This window comes from Phascolarctos cinereus, unplaced genomic scaffold, assembly GCF_003287225.1.
Source record: "Phascolarctos cinereus isolate Bilbo 61053 unplaced genomic scaffold, phaCin_HiC Scaffold_5;HRSCAF=322, whole genome shotgun sequence".
In the NCBI taxonomy this organism is placed as follows: domain Eukaryota; kingdom Metazoa; phylum Chordata; class Mammalia; order Diprotodontia; family Phascolarctidae; genus Phascolarctos; species Phascolarctos cinereus.
In genome coordinates, this window is record NW_027555958.1 from 212,623,782 (window position 1) to 212,649,494 (window position 25,713).

Consider the following 25,713-nt stretch of genomic DNA (forward strand, 5'->3'; position numbering starts at 1 on the left):
CTCTGGGCTAGTGGTATCAAACTCAAATAGAAACGGATCCCTGATGCCCCATACTAACTTAGAAAACCACAATTTAACATTATCTACAATGTATCATATTTTTTATTTATTTTGTTAAACATTTCCCAATTGCATATTAATCTAGTTTAGCAGAGCTTGGGAGCTTTGCTAGTGGCTTGGAAGAATTTGACACCCCCGATATAGACAGACAGCTCAATAAACTGCAGAGAAGGTGCTGCTCCTCATTGGTAGGGGGAGTGTTCTCTCTTTGGTGTTTCCTCTTCCAATGAAGTCACCCTGTCTCTGCTATATTTGAAAATATTGTGAAATCCCTTTTATTATATTGAAAATAACATTAATGTCATTCTGGAGGGAGGTCATTAGTGAAGTATCCCTTGAAAAAACTTAGGTAGGTCTTGTTCTTTTGAGCATTCGTGGAAATTACTTGGAAGAAAGCATCAATAGCATTCAGATTAACTTTTCAGGTAATACTGAATTGGGAAGAATAGCTTATATTTTTGATGATAGAAGTAGGATCCATTAAGATCTGAATAGACTAGAATTGTGGAACCAATCTAACAAGATGAAATTTCATAAGTGTATACATACGTACATGGGTTCAAGTAATCAAACAAGTTTAGGAAAGGGAAAGAAACATGACTTAAAAGCAAATTATGTGAGAATAAAAGACTTAACATGTCTAGTGTAGACTGCATTGGCCTAATCTATATGCTTAGAGGGAATAAGAAAAAGCAGCATATTAGACAATAGTGTCGCACTGGGCTTTTATGTTATGCAACAGTTGTGTTTTAGGCCACATGAGTGAATAATGTGAAGTGGAATAAGAAAAAGCTAATTCAATCTGAGTTTGTGCTAATGTAATGTCCACAGAGAGAAGTAATAGTCCCATTGTAGTTTGCTCAGGTGAAGCAATATTCAGAGTATTATTCTCAGTTCTGAGTGAAACATTTTGGGGGTGGAGGTATTAACAAGCTATACTTTTTGCAGAGAAAATCCAGGATGAGAAGAGAAACAAAACTACTATATTCAGGGCTATATATATATATATATATATATGTATATGTACATATATGTGAGCCAGCTTTAACTAGTTTTGAAGAAAGGTTGTTGGAAATCATTAAAACACCATTTTAGAGTGATTCAGAAATGTGAAGCTCTCCCAAATTGAATAATATTCCATTCAACTTTTATGTTTTCATGTTTTAAACAATTTTTTCAAACAGATCTTCACAAGTACCTTTGGTTAATATGCATGACTACAGTTTATTCTTCCAACATCAAACAAACAAATGAACAAGGCAAAAAACCCCAACCCTTCTTGCTATTCTATTTAACAGGGAAATAGAGGTGAACCTGGAATTCAAGGAATATCAGGGGCTCCTGGGATCAAGGTAATTTTGTTTCTGGTTAATTTGGAAATGTTCCATAATGAATAATGAGGAATGCCATTTTCTTCTATTTATTAAAGAAGAATTTAATGTGATGAATATTAAAAGTTTTTTTAAGTACATGGAATTAATTAGTACAGCTATTATGAATACAAACTAAACAAATAGCCATATCCAATATGGTGCTACTGTGCTTCTCTTTTGATCATTTACCATTATTTGCATAAGGGCAAACATGACACTAATATTGACCTACCATTAGCAGTGATGTACTTTCAAGTTGTTTTTTTCCAAATTGTGTTGATAGTTTTTTTGCTGGTCCACCCATAGTCGCTTCCCATGCCATTGGAAACAAAGGGCATGCACTTACAATTCAGGCTGATCCAGGGTTAAATTTATCCAAAGCTAAGACATTTTAGTTACTTTTATTTTCCCCACATCAAATAGTGGCCTCTCATTGTTCATTATGGGACACTTGGATCACATTTGCAATCAATCAGTCCATCAACAAGTTTACCATGTGCCAGGCACTTTGCTAAATTCTGGAGATACAAAGAATAGGCAACAGCAAGTGTTTCCCATAGCCCAAAGACCTCCCTAAGGGCTTTCTAATGGGCATCAGCTTCCTGAATATACAAAAATGGAAGCAGAAGATCCCAGGAAAGGGCACACTCTGGTGTGAAATGGTTCAGGGTGATTTCTCTTATCTTATAACTATATGATGCAGTGGAAAGAAAACTTAATTTAGAGGTAGAGGACATGGGATCACATCCCAGCTTTGCTCTTTATCAAACCTGCTTGAACTTGGGAAAATCATAGCCTCTCTGGATCTCAGTTTTCCTCATTGGAAAATAAAGTAATTGGGTTATATTACTTCTAGTATATCTTCCAGCTCCATCTCTATGGCACTATAATCCTATAACTTGTCAAAAGATATAAATGTACCTTATAGTGAGAAGCAAAGAATATCTCCCATAAGGTAATTTAAATGACTTTTTATGGTCAGAAATAGAGAATTTACTCCCCTTTTAATGATGGAAAAGCATTCAGAGGTCAGAGCTTTAGGGAATGCATTTTAAATTGAGTTATAGAACTCCCCCTACCCTGATGTCAAGCAATATGGGGAAGAATAATTATATAGAGCAAAGAAATTTGGTAGTAAAGGAAAAAAAGGGTAGTGTACAATAATATCAACATATTCTTTGAATAAACCAAACTACTATATTCCAGGACTCTGTTCTATTCATTCTAAGAGATATAGAAATGATTATGATAGATCACTGAGAACCAGGGTTGGTTTCACAAAGGAGGTGACATTTGAATATAGCAAATGATTTAATGGAAAGAGCAAACGATAGATCTGGAGTGAATATTTGTTCAGCCATTTTTTAGTCATCATCTCTGACTCTTCATGACCCCATTTGGAGTTTTCTTGGCAAAGATGCTGGAGTAGTTTGCCATTTCCTTTTCCAGCTCATTTTACAGATGAGGAAACTGAGGCAAACAGAGTTAAGTGACTAGCCTGAGTGTCTGAGGCCAGATTTGAACTCAGGAAGAGGAATCTTCCTGACTCCAGGCCTAGCATTCTTATGCACTGTGCCTGAAAGCTGCCCCAGGCCCTGCACTCAAATTCCAACTCTGACCTTTATTACATTTGTAAACTTGTAAAAATCATTTAACTTCCTTGGGTCTCAGTTTCCTTATTTGTAGAATGAGGAAGTTGGAGCACATGGCTTTTCCCTGGTCTGTGATACATGCAAACAATAAACTTGAAGATTTTCAATAGGTAGCACATTTATGTAGTAAGTTTTGCAAAACACTTGATATACATTATCTCCAATGAGGGAGAAGTCTGAGCAGAACTGAGAAAGAGGGTGATGTATCTAAAGAAACCTGTAAAATTTAAGCAACAATAAAAAAGTCAACAAGTCAGCATTAGACATTTATTAAACATTTACTGTGACTGACAGCTGGGGATGCAAAAAAAAAAAAAGCAAAGGCAGTCTCTGCTCTCAAGGAGCTCATATTTTGAGATACAATGCTTCAGCATGTCAACAGCCATGTTTTCATGAGTGAGGGTTCTCCCTGAACAGAAACAGATAAATCCTTCAAAATTAGCTGATTGCCTTCATTTGAGGCTCTCCATACTTGCAGCACAAATAAACAAAGAAATAAACAAACAGCTACATGGTTGGCAATCTTCTGGTGATAGACCTCTCCATATTTTGCTAGGTTAGAGCTTGAACAGCAGTTTTTTGTCAGGTCAATACTTGAAGGCTCTACAATATGGCAGGACCTGCTAAAGCCTATCTGCCAGTGATCTATGGCTACTTCCAAACCACAATAACACATCACTTTAGCATTTTAGTGGAGAAAAGATTTTTTTGAAAACTGATATTAATAATGTATTAAACATTTATGATTGGTAAGTCATAAATAATTGAGATGAGGATTTCAGCTAACTAAGAGAAATTGCCACAAGAAAATAAAATTCTAACTTCCATTTAACTTTCTGATCATAGGAAATGTCTACAGCCTGGATCAGTCACTTTGAAAGACCTAATATGTGAATGCCACGTTCCACATACTAGTATTTTGAGGAAAGACAGTTTTTGGTCTGATTGCATCTAGCTACTCAATAATATTTATGGAACTATTCTATTTCCTAGGGAGAACAAGGAATATTAGGTCCCCCCGGAGAACCAGGATACCCAGGCTTACCTGGGACACCAGGGAAAAAGGTATGTACTTATGGTGATTTCTTTTTAGTAAACTTTTTTCATGAATCTTTTTCAGTGCATAAAAGGAATACCATTAGAATATCATTGTTATGTTTTAGAATTTATTGTAGGCTTTTTTTTTATTAACAAAGCATTTATTTTGTTTCCTCACACTCTCCCATAAAGAAGGAAAGGAAAAAGGAAAGAAGGAAGGAGGGAGGGAGACTTTATGGCAAATATGCATAGCCATGCCAAGCATGTTCTCTCATTGGCCATGTCTAAAAGTTTCAGTTTCCTTCTGCACCTTGAGTCCATGATCCTTCTGTCAGTAAGTGGGTAGCATATTTCCTTAAGTGCTCTATGCTCTAAGTTTGTTTCTGCTTTATTCAGAGTTCTTAAGTCATTCGGGTTGTTCTTTGTAATGTTGCCATTTTACAAATTTTCTTCTGATTGTGCTCCCTTCAATTTCTATCACTTCATTATAGGTCTTCCCAGTTTCCTCTGAAACTATCATAAGAAACTTTGTTTCTTATTGTATAATAAATAATGCTCCAGTATATACATATGCCATGATTTATACAACTATTTCTTAATAAGTGTCTATCCCTTATTTTCTCATTTTTTGCTACTACAAAAAGAGCTGCTATACATACATACACAATACAAATACACGTGTATGTGAATGCACATATATGTATATATGTATATATATACATTATATATATGTATACACAGATACATATATTAAAAACTGGATCTGTATGTATGTATATATGTGTCTCTATCCTTTATATGTAAAACATCTGTGTATACATATACATATATATGTATATATGTATAGTGGGTTTGTATGCATGTGTATATGTGTGTACACACATACACATACTGTATGTATGTGTATATATAAATATATACATATATACATACACATACATATATACATATACACACATACACACACACATATATATGTGTGTGTGTCTATATATATATGTTTAGTCATTTTCAGTGATGTCTTTGTGACCCCATTTGGAGTTTTATTGGCAGAGATACTGGAGTGGTTGGCCATTTCCTTCTTCAGCTCCATTTTACAGATAAGAAAACTGAGGCAAACAGGGCTAAGTGACTTGGCCAGGGTCATACAGGTAGAGTCTAAGGCCATATTTGAACTCATGAAGATGGGTCTTCCAGATTCCAAGCCTTCTATCGCTGTGCCACTTAGCTACCTATATTCCTTTTCCTCTTTCTTTGATCTTTTTGTGTTATAATACTAGTAGTGGGATTGCTAGGCCATATTTTATTGACTTTTGGGACATAGTTCCAAATGTCTATACCAGTTCATAGCTTTTGGTGTACCTGTTTTCTCACAGCCTGTCTAACATGTAATTTTCTTCTTTTATCATTTTTATCAATCTGATGAGTACAAGGTAAAATCTTAGAGTTGATTTAATTTGCATTTCTTTAATTATCAGTGATTTTGAGAATTTTTCATATGATTGTTAGTAGAATTTCTTCCTTTGAAAACTGTCCATTATTGTTAGTTTAAAAAAATCCTTATCTATCTTTAAGTAGTACTTAATGAGTGTTCAGCACTGCGACACAATGCCTTAGCATGAATTGTCATGCATATTCATATCATGTGTTATTTAAATGAAGGTATCCTAGAAGGTAGTTACTTTGACCAAATCTCTAGAATATAGAGTAGAGGGTTGAGTAAAATTATTTAGTGAATTCAGACAGCAAGGGTTATTCTAAAAGTGAATCTGTGCCATATTTACTCACCTTAATGGTGTTCACAGAAGGAAAGAAAACATCCTGGACTATCAGGTATGGAACCAACAAATAATGATTTTGTCTGCTATAATATTAAGTAAGAACACATGTACTTCTTAACAAATTGGTAAGTGAATAGAATGAATATAAATGTCATATGTTCAGGTGGCCAAAAAAGTAATAAATGCTTGTTGAAGCTAATTCAAAATAAACTGTAGGGGAGATGATGGTATCAGTAAACTGGAACAACAACGGATTTGAGTGAAGGAGAAATAAAAAAATAAAACTCTACTAAAAGATATGGACCATGTATGTATTCATTTATGGCTAGTGTCCTGGGTGCACAGACCCTTTGGAGAATGAAAGTCTATGTATTTATCATTAAATTGATATGTTTCATATAGTGCGTTCCCAGAAATTAATCATTTCAGACCTCAGAGATTCATATTGGCTTCTCTGGAACATATCCAGCCAGCTGGAGCTCTGTGCTCTCAAGTGATTATTAATTTGAACTCTGAGCTTATATGTGAGGCCAAAATAATGCAGGGGAAGGGAGGAAAGAAAGACAGTCCCAACGTTGTATGAGCTTGGATAGAGTCTGATTTACATTTTTAAACACTTAAAATTAAGCCTTAATCTGAACCCTGTTGAAAAAGCTTTGCCTCATGAGCAGCAAATCAATTATTTATTAACATTTATTAAGTTCTTAGTGTGTGCCACGCATTGTGCTAGGTTCTGGCAACACAAAGACAAAATTGAAACCATCTCTGCTCTTCAGGAATTTAAGGGTTGTATTTTCATAGACACTTAGACTGGAAACTAACTATTAGTTCTATCACATTTTTAAAAAATATAATATATACTTTGGTGTATACACATGCACATACGTGCACACGTGCATACATACGCACATACACACATACACACATTCCATCATAGAATGTTAGCTCTTTGAGATCAGGAAGTGTTTCTTTTCCTTCCTTCCTTCCTTCCTTCCTTCCTTCCTTCCTTCCTTCCTTCCTTCCTTCCTTCCTTCCTTCCTTCCTTCCTTCCTTCCTATGACTGTGCACATTTCAAAAAAAATTCTTGAAAAAAAATCAAATATATGTTGCAATTTGTAAAAATCTCTAAATGTGTAAATATTCCTAATTAACTCTCTTGTATAAAGAGTCTTCTACAGTAAAAGCTTTTTTTAAAATATGTCGAAGCTTTTTTTTTTTAAAGCAGGAAATGACAAATAAGAACCAAAAGTTAAATTATGCAGAAAGACTCCTAAGTAGGTGAGAAGACACCACAGGTGGACACAAGGAAAAGTTCTTGTAGGATGGGTAACTCGAAGCAGTTGACATTTTTTTTAAAATACTGTAATGTAAAAAGTAGCTAAAAAGGGGAAAATGAGATAGAAAAGGATGGACAAATAATTGAAGAAAAGGAATGAGGAGACAGAATCTAAAACAGAAATTAAGACATAAAACCACAACAGCAACAAAACAATGAAATCTACAGAGGGCTTGGATGAGTTGATTTTAATTTCATGACACATGTTATTTCTTAAGTGTGGTTGTGTATTTCTGGCAAGCATTCTTTATTGTTTTCTGAGGGCCAAAGAAAATTTTGGGAAAGGAACTTTCCTATTGGAAGGAGAGAGGGCAGAGGAGGGTCAAATTTCTTTTCCTGATCTCATAAAGTTCCTAAAGAGACTTCTGGGGCAGGACCCCTCCAGGGATGATTAAAGGCTATCTGGTGTCAAGTGGGGTTTGCTTGGCAGGACTTCCACATGCCTGCAGAGACACTGATTACATCTCATAGCAGCAGTGGAACTGTTTAGATCACATTCATTAAAACTCTAAAACCATTATTAGCCTACTTTTGGGTGGAAGGGTTCTCACAGTCAAAATCTTTACCTTTTTACATAAATTATATTTTTTCCTTGCGTAAGGTACATGGACTTCACAATGCACCTACTGCCCAGTATAACCTTTTTATTTTTTTAACCTTGGATTTAGTGACAGAAGACATGGTTTTAAATCTCAGTTTTGTGATTAAATGTTTGTGTTACCTTGGTCAACTCATTTTCCCCCTTTGGGTCTCAGTCTCTTCATTTGTGGAATTAAGGATTTGGACTACATAAGCTTCAGGTTTCCTTCCAGATCTAAAATGATATGACCCTGTAATTAGAGATGGCTGAATATAAAGTGGGATGGCCTGAGAATCATGAAAATATTATCCCAGTTCTTATTTTAAATAGCTCTGACCCTGAGCCTAAGTGAAACTTTTTAAAGTCTCTCTTGATTTCCTCATCTATAAAATGGATTGATCTTTAAGATCTCTTCTGATTCTAACATTTTAGATGGTCATCTTAAATAAAATACCTATATAGTTAGCATTTTTATAACACTAAGTTTTGCACAACGTTTCCAACTATTAGGTCATTTTATTCTCACAACCACTCTGGAGATAGATGATGCTATTAGTACCGCCATTTTATAGTTGAAGAAATTGAGGCCTCTAAAGTCTAAGTGATTTGCTTGGGTTCACATAGTCTCAAGTGTCTAAAGCAGGATTCAAACTCAGGGCTTCCTGATTCCAGGTCCAGCATTCTAGCCACTTCATCACCTAGTTGCCTTCTCCTTTTAGTAAAAACCTCCCGGGTGTCTCATATGTTGTAGAGGGGATTCTTGTTTAGGAACACAATGGACTAGGTGACCTCTGAGGTCTCCTCCTACTCTGTGATCTCAAAGAAGTGGTTATCCATCTTGAAGACTTCAAACAGAGAGAAACTGCCAACTTGCAAGCCAGCCCTTTCTGTGTTTGGAAAGCTCTAAATTGTTTGGGAGTTTTACTTCATATTGAACTGAAATCCTCAGTTCTCTGATATTACCATACTTTAATACCTCATGTATATATGTGTATACAATCTCCACTGAAGCAGATTATAACTTTCCCATCATTTAAAAGTCATTGTCAGTTGTTGTGGCCTAAAATTTCACCCTGCCAACTACTTATTGAGGATCTGCTCTTGACTTAGCTAGCTAGCATGCTCTTCAGATATAGTGTCCTTCATTAAAACCAGCACCAAATTCTTTGCAACATGGTAGATTCTTTTAGAGGTTTTTGGCTAGCAATGTCACTGATGATAAGGGAAAGCATCTAAGTAAGACATTAAGGGAAACAACAGAATAGGAATTCTATCCTCTATAAAATGTTCTATTTTTCTATAATATGTTTTTAAATTAAATTAAATTAATTTTTTTAAACAAAATTTTATTTTCTCTCCTTCATATACCTCCCCCTGTTATTGAACAAAAGAAAGAAAAGCAAAACTCTTCTCACAAATATGCATAGTAAAACAAATTGCCACATTGGCTATTTTCAAGTGTGTCTCTTATTTTATACCATTATTTCTGTCTTTGGAAATGGTAGCATGTTTTATAATAAGTAGGCTGGAATTGTGGTTGGTCATTGTATAGATCAGAATTTTTAAGTCTTTCAAAGTTTTTTGTCTTTACAGCGTTTGTTGTTGTTTTTATATGTTGCATGTTTTGATATAAATTGCTCTCCTGGTTTTATTTACTTCATTCATAGCAATTCATATAAGTGTTTCCCAAGTTCCCCGAAAAAATCCTTTTCATTATTTCTTGTGGCACAATATTAATGTGTCACATTCATATGTCATGAATGTCATTTGTTCAGCTATTAGCTAATTAGTGGTCATCCCTTTAGCTTCCAGTTCTTTGCATTACAAAAAGAACTGCTAGCATTTTTTAACATATGGGTCCTTTTCTCTTTTATTTCTTTGGTATATAATAGGAATATCATTGAAACTAGCACACGATTCTCAGATGAGGAAGCCATGGTAGAGTACACAGTTAGCCTAGGCTTGGGTTCATGCTCCACCTCTGACACATGCAGGCTAAGAGACTTGGTCAAGTTACTCAATCTCTTATCACCCCCTAGACAATTTTTAAGTCTATAAGATGCAAAGAAGGTATTCATCTGCATCGGCAGATGAAATCACTAGGAATGAATTATGTCAGTGGAATCACAGGAAAAATTGAAAAAAAAAAGAATTTTTAAAGTGTTTGAACATTTTATACTTTGTGGTTTGCTACAGACTTTCATATTCATAAGCAAGTTGTCAATTCACCTATTTAGAAATTAAATACATCATTCTATTAACAATAGGACTTTTTGGTTTTTTTAACCTTTTTTTAAAGTTTTCCTTAATCAGAGGAAATAAAAGTTATTATAAGTCCTATATGAGTGTATCAAAAATTGTTTCTTGTGAGATTTTATTGTGCAGTAGTCATGCAAGGAGGTGGCACATTGGAAGGAGCACAGATCCTTGAGCCAGGAAGACCTGAGTTCAAGTCCAGCTTCAGACACTTGCTAGCTTATGACCCTGAGCAAGTCATATAATCTTTATATGCCTTAGTTTCCTCCATTGTAAAGTGAGGATCAAATGAGGTAATATCTGTAGAATATAGCATAGTGCCTGGCACATAGTAAGTGCTTAATAAATGCTTTTTCCCTTCTGTTCCCCCTTCATGCTTGATCAAGTATATCCTAGTTTATGATGTTATCTATAAATGTCTACTTCTAAAGTGTATGTACCCTTTTTTTTGTAATTGCTATTGTTAAGAAATCATTATCAGGAATCATTCCTGTGCATTATATTCTTCTTTGAAGGAAAAAAAGTCATTCAAGATTGATTATAATGAAAACTTAGCCTATGTCTTATTATTTTACAGGGTGACAGTGGAAACCAAGGTGAAAAAGGTCCTCAGGTATGATGCTTCCCCCTTCCTCCAACCTTCAGGTTAATAGAATAGTCAGAGTTCATCTCTGCCTTTCTCTTTTCTAGTCAGCTCCTGTGCTGCCACTAATTCTTCCTGGTCTTGCCTTCCATATCCATCCCATATCCATACTACCTTCTGTCTTTAAAAATTTTCTATCTTTAGAGGGCTTTAGGCCCTCTCACCTAGGAGTTAGCATTCTTCACTTTAATGCTATGTTAGGAAATATGAACTAAGCTGTCTTCTTAGCTAAAAACATACAGCTTAAGAAGAACTCTGCTGTTACTATGGAAATTGGTGAGGTTTTGTTAGTTTGTTTTGCTTTGTTTTGCTTTTAGGACTGTTAATTGGCATGGTAAAGGAATTTGGTATCCTATTTGATTGGAAGTAAACCTTTTAGGCAGTGAAACTGCCAGGATCAAAGTGGCTCATGCACAAATTATATTGATTAATTTCTCAGTTACCTGCATTTAGTGATTTTTTTGTCATTCACAAATCTTCAGTCTAGTAAACTGATAAACCCCATATTGACATTTTAAAAAATGACACATAAAATTTTGAAACTAGTTTAAAAGTTTCTCTTATGGATTTAGGTAAACAGATAACTTAGTAGTAAACAGCGTTTGAATGCAGATCTTTGGGCCTTCTGCACTTTTCCTGCTTCCCCTGTGAATTACGGGATATGATCCTGTGAATGCATTTGGGGCAAATTTCCCAATGGTTTAGTAAATTCATAAAAGTATCTTCGGATACTCTTTAAGATATTAAGTTGTAGAGAAGATTCCAAATCTGCTTTTGGCAAAGGGAGTTTCCTCACTGGGAAACATGAATTAAATCACAGGTCTAATTTTTTAAAGTAAATGTATAAACTCTTTAATGCACTAATATTTATTTGGCAACTCATGTCTGAATTGCTGTGCATCTGAATTGTCTAGGAATTCACATTTAAATAATTCCCCAAAGTGCTTTATTTTTTCTCCTAAGTTATCATTTCCTATCTTTTTTATATCATCTTTTGTTCAATCTTCCTACTTCTTCTTATTTCTGAATTTTTCTTTGGGTTTACCTTCTGGCACTTTGCCTAGCTCATACTCAGATTATAGATCTGTGATTGTGGTCATATAGCATTTGTGACATTTTTAATTTAATATGTTGTTAATTAATGGCATGTAGCATTAAATAGGATTTTCACACATTTGCTAATAATGTTTTATGTCCTTTTAAAGGGTCAAAAGGGAGAAAATGGAAGATCAGGGGATCCAGGACCACAGGTATTTTTTTTAAGAAACATAACAGAATTGAATACCCTTTTAACAGACATATCTAAAATAAAAATAAAGATAATATTGGAGTACAGATGTTGATTATTCTGAGACATGAGCAAGCATAAAATTTTGGATACTAAACAGATGATAGCCCAGAGTGTTATGCGTTTGTTTTCCTGGAGCAGGGAGCAACTCCTGCTGTTTGGGTTATAAGTCTGTTGTAGGTTGTAAGTCTCATTACTCTGCTTGCCCTTACATGTGATCTTAAGAGGAAAGAAACCACCCACATCTTGGAGTAATTTACTGAAGTCAAAGGAAACTCGCTCTCCTACTGTGAATGGCAGCAGCTATGGAAAGAGAGGCATGAGATTGTCAAAAATAAGAGCTGGAAGGGACCATAAAGGCCATCTAGTTCAACTCCTTTATTTTACACATGAGGAAAGTGAAGCTTAAAAAACTGAGGAGACTTGAATGAAGTCGTATGGCCAGTAAATGGCATAACTGGGGTGTTGCTTCCCATTTAGTACTGTTTCCACTGTGGCATCCTGCCTGCCAAAGGTGGCACTGCATGGAGGGAGATGTTTCCCATTATTCTTTCATTATAAAGAGGGGGCAGGAACACTAGTCTTGGAGTTAGGAGGACCCAAGTTCAAATTCTGCCTCTGACTCTTATTAGTTGTGTGCCCCTTGACAAATCACTTAATCAGTCTTATCCTTGGTTTCCTCGGATGTAAAATGGTGATAATTACAGTGGGTTGCTGTAAGTTTCAAATGGGATTATCAGTTTTGACTTTACATTCAATGTAAGCACATATACCTCAAAAAAGGTCAGTTCTATATAAATGATAGCTATTGAAGGATCTACATTAGATCCTTGCTATAATGCATCTATTTTGCTTAAAGGAAGCTGTAAATTTCAATTAGAAATTAGTGAAAATAGAGTTGTACTTTTTTTTCAGGTGAGTTTATAGACTGCTTAAAATCTATCCATGCTTCCTATGGGTTGGGGATGTGCTAGTAAATACTTAATAATAATATCTCCAGGGGAAAAAATGTGCATGATATACTTTTGAGTTTAATCTGCATTATTGTTTTCTCTATCAGTTTCTTAAATCTAGACTATGAAAAACAATAAATAAATCTCTGATTTGTAGCAGTTGCCAGTTTTTGAGGTATATATGCTTACACTGAAAATTTAACAATTGGCTCTCTAAAGTTGTTTAAGCTGGCTCCAGCACACCTCTAGGTTAAAAACTACTGTGCTAACCCCAAGTAGTGGCAAGTGGTAGGTTAGCACAGTTCAGATTACTCAGGATAATTAGGACTACATCAGCTGTGGCTACTGCCTTCAGCAGCAAGAGTACTCCTTAAGTATGTGTTCCCTCCCTCCATATAACTTTCAAAGAAAATAGCAAGTCAAAAAATATTTATTAAATGACTGTTATGTACCAAGTACTGTGCTAAGTGATGGGATACAAAGAAAGTTACGAAGCACCCTGGGTTCTCAGGAAGTTCAAAGAAAGTCAAATGAGGGAGATAACATGCAAATGACCATGTACAAATATTCAGGTGATTGATATATACATACATCATATATACATACATTTATGTATGTATATATGATAAATGGGAGATAATCACAAGAATATGGTGGCACTTATATTAAGGAGGACTAGAGAAGTCTTCTTTCATAAGAATAGACTTTAGCTGGAGACCAGGGAAACCAGGAGGCAGAAATGAGGAGGGAAAGTTCCAGAAGGATGTGCTTTTAAAAGAAGAGATTGTGCTCTTGCAGGATTTGTCTCCTTAAGAGTAACCTCTCCAAGATTTGTGGGAAAATGGCAATAAATTCCTTCCTGGGTCCCATTGCTTTTCTTTAGAGCCTAAAAGTAAAAGGCTCAGTTAGTTGCTAAGTTCTAATAGTATGTGGACTGGCTGGTATCCCTGGGTGGGGGTGGGAGGACATTGGGGGTGGAATAGGGTGGTGGCTAGAGAGCAGAGCAGCTGTTCCTCCTTAGAAGCTGATATTTTGGTACGATGTAAAATATCTTAAACTCTTTATTGTGGCTGATTTCTCCTATGCCTTTCAGTTTACCAAATCCTGCACATATGGATATTTTTGGCTTTAATGATATATATCAAGTCCAAGTGAATGTTTCTCCCACAAACAGCATAAATCTCTCCTTTTTAATGTATTCATAGTCGACAGCTGTTTTTATTTCCCATTGCAATTTAGTTGTAATACTTTACATCAACCCTTTTTATTTGTTTCCCTAAGTTAACCTTCTGTGTTTTTTGACCAAAGCAGGATAAAACCTACCTTCATGTTCCTCAGTCTGTAAACATGTTTTCCAATTTTGCTGCAGAGTAAATTGGAGTATGGGGAATAAGGAGACAGATACTTCGCTCTACTGAATGTTTCTTACTGGGTTCCTTTTTCCACATGAAAGTTAATCCACTTACAAATTCATGTGTTTTGTTTTTTAATTTATGAGAACATGGTTTATATTCACTTTTTTGGAGTATGCTTGCAATAGGCATGACTTTAGCCTGTTTCTCATTTCTTCTCTCCAGTTAGATTTTCCACAATCAAAACAGAGAATAGAGTAACATGGCATAGTGAATAGAGAACTGGCCTTGGAGTATGAGAAGTCTGGGTTCAAGTCCTACCCTTGACATATATGGCTTTCTGACACTAGGCAAGGCCCTAATCTATCACTGCTATAGAAAATTCTTGTGATCACAGAGATGATGCTGATCTGTATGAGAAGAGAGAGTTCCTTAAACCAATGAAAGCCAAAGTCCAGCTTAAAAAAAAAAGCATGTGATATTGAATGAAGCTGTCAAAACTAATTTTGATGCTGTATAAGAAATACTTAGAACTTTCTTATTGTATTGTAGCCTGGACTTCTCTGGGCATGTTTGGAGCAGACCCAGAGAAGCACAGGCTACGGTATATTACATTGCCCCATCACCAGTCAATATCCCACTTGAAAACTGAATTAATATATATGTGAAATAGTTACATTCTTACCCCTTGGACTTGTACTGAATGCGTAAGGCCCTGATGGAATAAGAATGTAGAAAATCAATATTTTCCATTGCTTTCTTGGTGGTCTATATTATCTTTAGTGTAGGATTTGATTCATATGTGAAAGTCATTGGTGAGACTGAAATTAAGCCCTGCTGAGGCTAAATGTCTGGGCTGAAGTAAATGACCTGATGCTGCTTATGACTCAAGAAGTTGTAAGCGTTTTCTCCTTCACACTTAAGTCAATATGGGCAATGCTCTTCCTATAGGATGGTATTTATGGTGTAATGTGAATTGATTACCTTAACCACCTAGTTTACAGCTGATGGTGTGATTTAAGTACTAGAAGGATTAAAAGACCACTCTGATTTTGAGGACTAATTTGTACTGTTTTCACCATGTAATTCAAATTAACAGTCAATAAATATTTAAGGCCCATAGGCTCCATAGAATGTAGGCCGGGTGTCCCTAGGCTAAGAATCTCATTGAAATGTCACATGAGTAATGGAAGGAATGCTGGCTGGTGTAGGAGGGCCTGAGATCAGATCCCAGCTTTATTACATGTTACCTGTGTAATGTTGTACGAGTCTTTTAAACTCTCTGTAAAATGAGGGTGTTGAAGTCAGTGGCCTCTAAATCTTAGAACTGATGAGACAAAGAGGAACACATCCTGCAATCCTTGTTCTCAGGAAGCTTACATTCTGCTGGAGGGGTGGGATAGGGTAGACACACCAGTCGTCTTTCCAAAATAAGTATAATAAAAGTTATGAAGTCAAACAGACAAAGAGGGGGTCCTGGCAAAGTATCATAGCTAAATATGAGGAGGGAAGAGCCCGTGCGGCTGGAAGAGAAAGGAGTGTATGAACAGAGCCTTGGAGGATTCTAAAAGGAAATGAAAAGGAAGCGTTTTGTAGGTATTGTTCAGTCATGTCCAATTCTTTATGACCCCATACTGTCCAAGGGGTTTTTTGGGAAAGATAATAGAGTGGTTTGCCATTTCCTTCTCCAGGCAATTGAGGCAAACAGAGGTTGTGACTTGACCAGGGTCACATAGCTCATAAATGTCCAGGGTCACATTTGAACCCAGGTCTTACTGACTCGGGCCCTGCCCTCTATACACTGAGCTACCTAGCTGCTTCCATCTAGCTGCAAGTATATACCTGTAAAATTGCATAGGTATGGGAAAAGACATGCTAAGTTTAGGGTATAGTTTGTCATTTGATTTGGCTGAAACAGAGGGTGCAACAAAGGAAGCACTGTGAAATATCAAGTTTTGAGAGCTCAATTATGGAAAGCCTTGATTGCCAGGCTAATGCATTTATATTTTGTCCTGTTGGATGAAATAAGGATTGTGATCCCCATTAGTGGAAGGTAATAAGGTCGGATCTACTCCATGGGTAAAGGGCTGATGCTATAGCTTAATTCTATGGATAATGAACTATTAAAAGTGAACTGGATTTAAGGGAGGCAGGGCTGTGCAAGGTCCACATAAATGTAAGTGGGTAAAAGACAGGTGGTAGAGTTGAGGGAGTCATGAAGACGAGTTCAAATATGGCCTCAGACACTTACTAGCTGTGTGACTGTGGGTAAGTCACTTAACTCAGTTTGTCTCAGTTTCCTCATCAGTAAAATGAGCTGGAGAAGGAAATGGCAAACCACTCCAGTGTCTTTACCAAGAAAACCCCAAATGGGATCATGAAGAGTTGGACACGACTGAAATGCCTAAACAACTCAAAGCAATAGGAAGCCACTGAATATTGTTACGAAGGGGAGAGATGATCAGATTGTGAATTAGGAAGATTATGTAGGCAGCTGTGTTGTGCTGTGTGCAACATTTTGGTTATAGTAATAATAATAATACTTACATAATGCTTTGAGCTTGTAAAGAACTTCATTAATATCCCATTTTATCTTATATCCTTTTGTGTACATTTTAGAGTAAATTGCTATAGTTTCAAATAAATTTGGCAGCTACAGAAAAAATGTTGACATCAGTAATTATATAATGAGTAAAATGAACACATGAATCTCTCTCTCTTTTTCATTGTAAAAGAGCTTTTTCTCTCCCTCTTTATTTCTGTAGGGAATTCCAGGACATCATGGAGCAAAAGGAGAGGTGTGTGATTAAAACCTTAATTTCCCTCATAACTAATCTTTGATAATCTTCAATGAACACTGTCACTGTAATGTAATTGTTGAAATTTGAATCCCCAGACTGAATGTTATGTTGGATAAATTTCAAGATTGTTGCTTCCCATTGATTTTGAGAGCATCTGTCCTTATTCTCATTGATATTAAGTCACTCTGAAATACTTTGGTCAGATTCCACTTCCAGATGGGAATCTGGTTTCTACCCATTGTTCAGTGAGCCCTCTTTTCAAGGACAAAAATCATGGCATATGCAATAAAAGCTAGCTGTTGTTATTTCTAACTATTAAAATAACAAAGTAGCTACAGAAAAAAAAATAGGGGGAGTTCAGGACAATTATTTAGGTCATGATAAAAGCACTGGTATGTCTTCTACAAAAAGACCACTGATGCCACCAATCCACCACGAGGAGAGCCTCTTCTTGAAGTTGCTTTTTAAAAAAAAATTTTTTTGTTGATGTCTTTTATTTTTTTACATCACTATAATTTTCCCCAATATTCCAATCGCTGTCCCTCCCAGAGAGCCAGCCTATACAATAAATTGTATTTTTAAAGAAAAAAAAAGATGACCAAATCAGCATAAATAATAAATACATTGGAAAAAATCTGAAAATATCTGCAATGTGTAATATCTGTGGACTTTCTGCCTCTGCAAAGGGGTAGGGATTAGTCTGCTGGTTCTTCTCATATCTCTTCTTTTGAGCCATGTTTGTTCATTATAATTTTCCAACATTCACTTTTAACTGCTTTTAATTGTGTGTGTGTGTGTGTGTGTATGTGTGTGTGTGTGTGCTTATGTGCTTCTTTCCATTTACATTGTTTTAGTTATTCTGGATATTAATGTCTTATCTCATTGATCTTTCCATGAATCCCTGTTTTCATCAGATTAGTCATTTCTTACAGGACAGTTATATTCCTTTACATTCATGTACCATGACTTGTTTATCCATTTCCAAATCAATACCCATCTATTTTTTTTTATCAATTCATTGCTATTACAAAAAAGTTGCGCTATAAATATTTTAGTATATGAGATATTCTTTTCATGGACCTCCGTGGGATATAAGTCTATTAATGGAATCTCTGGGTCGAAGGATAAGGAAATTTTAGTCACTTTATTTGCATAATTCCAAATAGCTTCCCCAAATGGTGGTACTGATTCATATATCAATACCAATAATGCATTAGTATTCCTATCTTTCCACAGCCCCTCCACCACTAACTATTCCCATCTTTTTGTCATTTTTGCTAATTTGCCAATTATCAAATAGGGACATGTTGGGCTCCTCTTTGCCTGTCTTTATTCTTTTATTTTTTTTCTTTTGTCTTTTGGCTATTGCAAGTATATCTAAAACTATATTAAATAATAGTAAGGAGAGGGGGCATTCTTGCTTTACTATTATATCTCCATTGCATATGATGTTTGGTTTTATTTTTAAATATATACTTTTATGATATTAAAAGGCTCTTTTATGCCTATTTTTGTAGCTTTTTAAAAACATAAGTGCTATAGTTTGTTAAAGATTTTTTTACATGTATTGATACAATAATGTAGTTTGGGATGTTTTTGTGTTGCTTTTCTAATTGAAATGATGGATTTCTCTTATCCATCCACATTATTGAATTGAAAAAATTGTCCATGAGATACATTGACATTCATTAAGTTCTTATAGCTATATGGGTGTGATAAAAGAAAAATAACAGTTTAAAATTTTGTATATTATACCTTTTCAATCTCAGTAGTATTATCAATCATGTATTTAAACTAAATTAAGGTCTTCAAAGTAAATACACAAAGTAAGTTATGATTAACTTATAAGTGTTAGAGGGAGATAATAGGTAATGAAACCCATTGAATAGATAATTAAAGTCCGTAAACTGTTCTTTTAAGGTTTGGGCAATTGTTTTAAGCGTTGTGTTAATTTTTAAATTCAATTCTAATGAGTATTAGAAATGACTGATTGAATTTTATTTCTTAGTCTCTACTGGTCCATGGCAGAGGTCCTCAAAACCAGATTACCAAAATTCAGACAACAGGGGAAAGGAGAATTTCTTTTCATTTGATCCAATAAGCTCTTAAGTGGTAAATTTAGGAAAATCACTGTTTTGGGTACCAAGTGAGATTCATAGATAAATAAGCTTTCTTGGTCTCTGCCTGTAGTGAATTTGCAGTCTGAGTGATGCACAAGACTAATTGTCTCTTTTATAACCAATACTAATTGGAGAGTAACTTGAATTGAATTTCTTTGCTGATTAATTTCAGTGTTTTCCGGATTTAACCTACCCAGTTGTCTTTTATATACCATGTCTTGGAGTTTTCATTATTGTTGTCGTCATTTGTAGCAGTTATATCTTATGCAGTATTTAAGTTAAGATTTTATTTTGTTCTCTTTGTATTTAGAAGGGTGAAAAGGGAGACCCTGGCAGTAGAGGTGCCAGTGGGCCTAAAGGAGAATCAGGGATGGATGGCTTAATGGGGCCCATTGGTCCAAGAGGACAGCATGGAGAAACAGGCCCTCGAGGACCTCCTGGATTAGATGGAAAACCAGTATGTCTTTTTTCTTTTCTATTTTTAAAAAATATGCTCTTTATTGCTTTTTAAGTAATCTTCATACATACAATATACCTATATCTCTGATTCAGGGGAGAGAATTTTCAGAGCAGTTCATACGGCAAGTTTGCACAGATGTTTTGAGAGGTAAGTATCAAATACATTAAGAGAATATTCCCTCACCCTCATAAATATAAAACACAGTATTCAGAGAGAGGTACAAAGGTAGTCATTTTTTGGTGACATAAAGAACTACTATTAAAAAAATAAACCTGAAAATTAAAAAAAAGAATTTAAAATGAAAATAAAATAAAATACAGTTTGAAATGAGAAGCTTATTAATGCCTAATAATCACTTTGAGGTTATTTTATTTTATTTTTTTGTAGCCCAGTTGCCAGTCTTACTTCATAGTGGAAGATTACAAAGCTGTGACCATTGTCAGTCTCAAAATGGCTCCCCTGGTCTTCCTGGGCCACCTGGTCCAATGGGACCAGAAGGTCCAAGAGGATTTCCTGGGTTGCCAGGAAGAGATGGTGTTCCTGGACAAATGGGAACTCCTGGACATCCAGGTGCTCGAGGGCTAAAAGGTACTCCACTTGCTTTACTATAGAGGGAGGGGACTAGACCTGTGTTTTCATTGTATTAGGAATTTCCAGGTGAGGAAACTACAAATGCAGTTGGCAATTTCTTTGCAACTTATGATTTTTGGAGAGTTGTCTAGAGCATGAAGAAGTTTCTTGGCTAGGCCAGGATCACATAGTAGTAAGTGTCAGGGGTAAAAATCTTAGAACCATCTTAAAAACAAGGCTTTGAGGCCAGCTTTCTATGTCATTCTGCCCCTCTTTGTTCTATTAAATGAATACAAATTCCTCCTTTCCCTGGAAAATCTCTGGAAAAGAATGTATATCTTCCCCATTTCCTACAATGATAGAGCTTAGTCTCCTGTCTATACATTTGGTAAATACCTCAACCTTCTGAATGAAACACATTGGAAAACACCAAGGATTTTGTCCTCCTGGTGAGATGTTTTAGAGATTAAGGCCAAAGTTATGAGCAATGTGGAATCAGAAGATGGAAAATGTTCAATTTATTCTTTATTTTTGATTAGGATCTTTTCTGCCTTTCATAATGAATTCCATACACAATCAATCTTTATACAAAAGCATCTTCCCTTTTTCAATTTTTTAAAAAGATTTTGACTTTTCTGTTTCTCAACTGGTCTTCTTTTTCAACTAATTTGTAGTATTCTCTGTGCCTTTCAGGATTCAATAGATACACTATGTTAATTGCAGTTATTTCCCTTTCCATCCCAAATTATACAAACATTTTTGAGCTCCTCTTCATTGAAGTAGTAAGAGAAAACCTGTGGGTTCTAAAAAACAACATAAGACCACTAGTCAATTTCTGCATCTCTAATTTTATGTTGCTTTGATCACTCCAATGTCTAGTCCTCAAATGACCAGTTGCATAAAATTGCCTTTAATGTTCATTGCAAATTAAGTTAAATGAATAAGAATGATAGATTACAAGCCTGCTTATTAAAAAAAAAGGATTTGTTCCCTTTGGACATATGTGTTATCTTTCTAACTCCCCCCACCCAAAAAACCCCCCAAACTTGAGTGATTTTTCAAGAAAGATGATAGTTTAATATTCTGCAGGACAACCAGGAAGAAATGGGGCAAAGGGTAACCAAGGGTTTGGACATCCAGGAGAACGAGGCCCCCCAGGCCCTCCAGGTAAGAGTTAACATAAACCAAGCGAGTATTGAATATTTGTTTTAGCAATTAAGTAATAACAATTAATATTAACAGCCAGCATTTATATAGTACTTTAAGGTTGCAAAGTACTTTACAAATATTATCTCATTTTATCCATTTTAATACATTTAATACAGCAATACAATTGGCTTATAATCTGAAGATTTTCCATGACTCTTTCAAAGTTATCTCTTTCTTAGTACCTATCAAATTTTGGCACAAGGGCAGCTAGGTGATATAGTAGATAGAATGCCAGACCTGGAGTCGGGAAGACCTGGCTTCAGACACTTACTAGCTCTGTGTCCATGGGCATAGTCATTTAACTCTGTTTGACTCAGTTTCTCATCTGCAAAATGAGCTGGAGAAAGAAATAGCAAACCACTCCAGTATCTTTGCCAAGGAAATTACAAATGGGGTCATAAAGAGTTGGAAATGACTGAACAACAATACAATTTCACTTTTAGGGAAACTAGGTGGCACAGTAGATAGAGTGACAGGTCTGGAGTCAGGAAGACTCATCTTCCTGAGTTCAAATCTGGCCTCAGACACGTATTAACTGTGTGATACAAGAAAACCCCAAATGGGGTCATGAAGAGTTGGACACAACTGAAAAACAATTAACAACAACAAATTCTGCCATCTAGTTTGTAGAGTGGTTTCTCTGGTGTCCAGCCAATCTAGTCCTTGACTTCTCTAGAGGGGAATAGGAGACCTCAGGAGGTGAGTTCTCTATTGCTGAAGGTATTCTAGTGAAGGCTGGATGACCATTTCTCAGGAATGTTTGTAGAAAAAGGATTCTTTTTTAAGTATTTATGGAACTAGATGATGACCTTTGAGATCCTGTCTAATTCAGAGAATCTGTAATTCTGTATCCTTGACTAATTTTTTGTGGCTTAGTGAATCCACATTTGAGTTGAATGTAGTGCCAGAACAAACAATTGGGCTTTGGCCTAACAAATGCTGGATTATGATAATAAATTAGGATGTGTAAAAAAATAAACACAGATAATAGAAATTGCACATTTTAGATATAGAGCTTCTAATAAGGAGTAAAAATTATTTGTCTGCCTCCTTTCTCTACCCTGATCCAACCACTCCTGCTTTATCATAAAATACTTCAAAGACTCACAGAATCATAGAAGTACAGATTTAGATTTAGAAGAAGCTTTAGATATTATTTAGTTTTCCTTATGAGGAAAATGAGGCTCAAAGATGTTATTGTCATGCAGATAGATATTCAAAGTGACACAGGTAGCAAATGGAACCGTTAGGATTTGAGTGGAGGGCTAGAGTCAGGAAGACCTGAATTCAAATTTGGCCTCAGACACTTAATAGCTGTGTGACCTGGGCAAGTTACTTAACTAGTGTTTGCCTTCATGCACTGGAGGAGGAAATGGCAAACCACTGCAGTACCTTTGCCAAAAAAATCCCATGGGCAGTATGGTCCTTGGGGTCATGAAGAGTCTGACACAATTGAATGACTCATCAACAACAACAACAACAACAACAACAGGATTTGAATACAGGTTCTCTGCTTCTAAATCCAGGAATCTTTGCACTCTTCTACACAAAGGAGCAAGAACATTTCATGAATGGAAAAATTAGCCCCTGAATAATTGAAGGATGAATGCAGTTTTCAGGAAGGGAAATACCAATTGCACCAACGTGTTAGCTTAGTTATTTGGAAAAATAGATAATAGTTTTTTTAAAAAAAATTATATCGATCTGTCTAATGTGTTTGTTGTTTAGTTGATTCAGTCACATTCAACTCTTCATGACCCCATGGGACCATACTGTCCGTGAGGTTTTCTTGGCAAAAGATACTAGAGGATTTAGCCATTTCTTTCTCTGGTGGATTAAGACAAACGGAGGTTGAATTGAGTTGCTTAGGATCACACAGCTAGTAAGTATCTGAGGCTGAATTTGAATGAAGGTCTTCCTGACTCTGGGCTCTTTCCATTGACTCATCTATCTGCCGCTTCTAATGTGATAGATGGATATAATCAGAAGCTTGTCTATTCATTGATTAATAATATTTTGTTGTAGGTCCTGAGGGTCCTCCTGGAATTAGCAAAGAAGGGCATCCTGGAGAACCAGGTCTGCCTGGCAAAGATGGAGACCGGGGAAACCCTGGAATACAAGGGCCAACTGGACCCCCTGGAATCTGTGATCCATCTTTATGTTTCAGTGTGATCGTTGGAAGGGATCCATTTAGAAAAGGACCAAACTATTAATTTGCGATGCCTTCATGAGCAGAGTAGGCATGGTGCTTTTCTTTTATGGTCTTTCAAGTCTCAGGAAGATTACCGGCAATAATCCTTTGAAAAGGAACTGAAGTACCTCGGTTTTATAAAGAAAACAAATAATGAAATAATGAAAAGATAATGCTGCTTCTTGTTTTTAAAGGCTTCTCCAGATGGAGCCTTTATATTAGAAGCGTTACCTAAATGGGGAAGGTTCCTCTTAAGTCCTTTAATTTGAATTAAAATTGAGTAAAATTAGCTACCACCGTTGCCTTGTAGCAGTGCAGTATTAGCTGATCAGATGCCCATCACTGTGAAATGTTTCACATTCAGTTTCCATGCAGTAAATCATTTGATTTCAGTTTCATGTTTGTGTAAATCTTATGGTTATGTATGCTTCACATCTCATACTTCATGCTTGTTCATTAGCCTAAGGGGAAGATTAATTTGGTTTTTGAAAACTACATGAAATTTCCTTTATGTTCATTTGATTTCCCTCACTGTCTCCTTAATTAATGACCACAATGATTAATTTAAAGCTGAAATGATATTAGACAGACAATACTTAAAAATGCAGAATATTGTAGGGAAAAGTCAGTTTCATCATTACTCTTCTGCATGTTCAAAAAAAAAAAGTATGAGTACAAATGCTGAGGCCTTCATTCCCTATGCTCTCTGCCTAACTGCAATGTTTGTTGTATGCCTTCATTTTCCATTTTATTTACTATATGTGTATGTTAATGTATGTTAATTTTTGTATGTATCCCTAACAGGAAAACAAAACAAAACAAAACAGGCTTCAGTTAAAAGGATAGCAGTTGCACAAATCCCACTGCTCTTTGACCAATTAAGTCAGATGGTTAAATTAATATTGCCCAGTCATGTACTGTACAGAAAAGCTTTTATATAAAAGTGACTTTCAGATGTTTGGTTTTTTCAATTGTCATGCTATAACTTTCGTACTGTGCTTGACATTCAAGGTTGAATAAAATTTTGTACAGTTTCTGATGGCGATGGTAGAAGCCCTTCTTTACATTTTTCGTTCCTAACATTCACCTTGCTATTTAATGGTACTATCAAATATTTAGGGGTAGCTGGGTGGTGCGGTGGATAGAGTGACAGGACTGGAGTCAGGAAGATTTATCTTCCTGAGTTCAAATCCATCCTCAGAAACTTACTACCTTTGTGACTCTGGTTAAGTAACTTAACCCTGTTGCCTATTTTTCATCTGTAAAATGAGCTGGAGAAGACAATGGCAAACCACTCCAATGTCTGTGCCAAGAAAACTCTAAATGCGGTTAGAAAGAGTAAGATGTGATTGAAAATGACTGAACAACAAATTTTTCCATCATTCAAGCATTCACACCTGTCTAGTGGCTATGTAGTACAGCTTTTCCTACTTTCAAAATAACTATTTCTTTTAACCAATGAATAAATTTTGAGGATAATCTGACAGGTTATTCTTCTAAACTCTCAAAATAAGAGTCCATCATGACTATCTATCGAGATTCCTTGAATTTTGCCCACTTGCTGCCCTATCATTCATCTAAGTAATTAGGATTATAGGTTTATAGACTTTGATCTGGAAGGTGCCTTACAGATCATCTAGTCCAACCCCCTCATTTTATAGATAAGGAAGCTTAATCCTAGAAGGGTAAAGGGACTTGCTCAAGCTCACATAGGTAGTAAGCAACAAAGCTGCAATTTGAATCCTGTGCCTCTAAAATCAATGTTCATTCTCCTATGCCACAGTGCTTCCTTGACAGCTCTGAATTGGAATACGTGCATATCAAAAGTCTCAAATTCCTGCCCCAGGGCTGCAAGTACACTAAAACTCCAGGGTGTGGCCCCAGATTAAAATCTAATAGGGAAATGTTTGACTATAGAAATAAAAGTGCAACATAGATAATATTAAACTGGTCCACAGGAATCTATTTCTGTTTGAGTTTAATACTACTGCTGTAAACCATGCTCTGCCTATCATATATCGCTTTCTTTCTTTCTTTCTGTGCCAGCAGA

The 25,713-nt window shown here is 35.7% G+C and overlaps 1 protein-coding gene across 1 annotated transcript in view; it reads left to right on the forward strand.

Moving 5' to 3' along the window:
* Positions 1–24,697, forward strand: part of COL21A1 (collagen type XXI alpha 1 chain) — a 235,160-nt gene extending 210,463 nt beyond the window's left edge. Inside the window, exons 21-30 of the mRNA XM_078155308.1 lie at positions 1,359–1,412; positions 4,079–4,150; positions 10,654–10,689; positions 11,925–11,969; positions 17,078–17,110; positions 19,544–19,690; positions 19,786–19,840; positions 20,081–20,281; positions 21,353–21,430; positions 23,498–24,697. Of these exons, the coding sequence (XP_078011434.1) occupies positions 1,359–1,412; positions 4,079–4,150; positions 10,654–10,689; positions 11,925–11,969; positions 17,078–17,110; positions 19,544–19,690; positions 19,786–19,840; positions 20,081–20,281; positions 21,353–21,430; positions 23,498–23,685 (909 nt within the window). The 3' untranslated portion in view covers positions 23,686–24,697. The remainder of the gene's footprint in view (positions 1–1,358; positions 1,413–4,078; positions 4,151–10,653; positions 10,690–11,924; positions 11,970–17,077; positions 17,111–19,543; positions 19,691–19,785; positions 19,841–20,080; positions 20,282–21,352; positions 21,431–23,497) is intronic.
* The last annotated feature ends 1,016 nt before the right edge of the window (positions 24,698–25,713 follow it).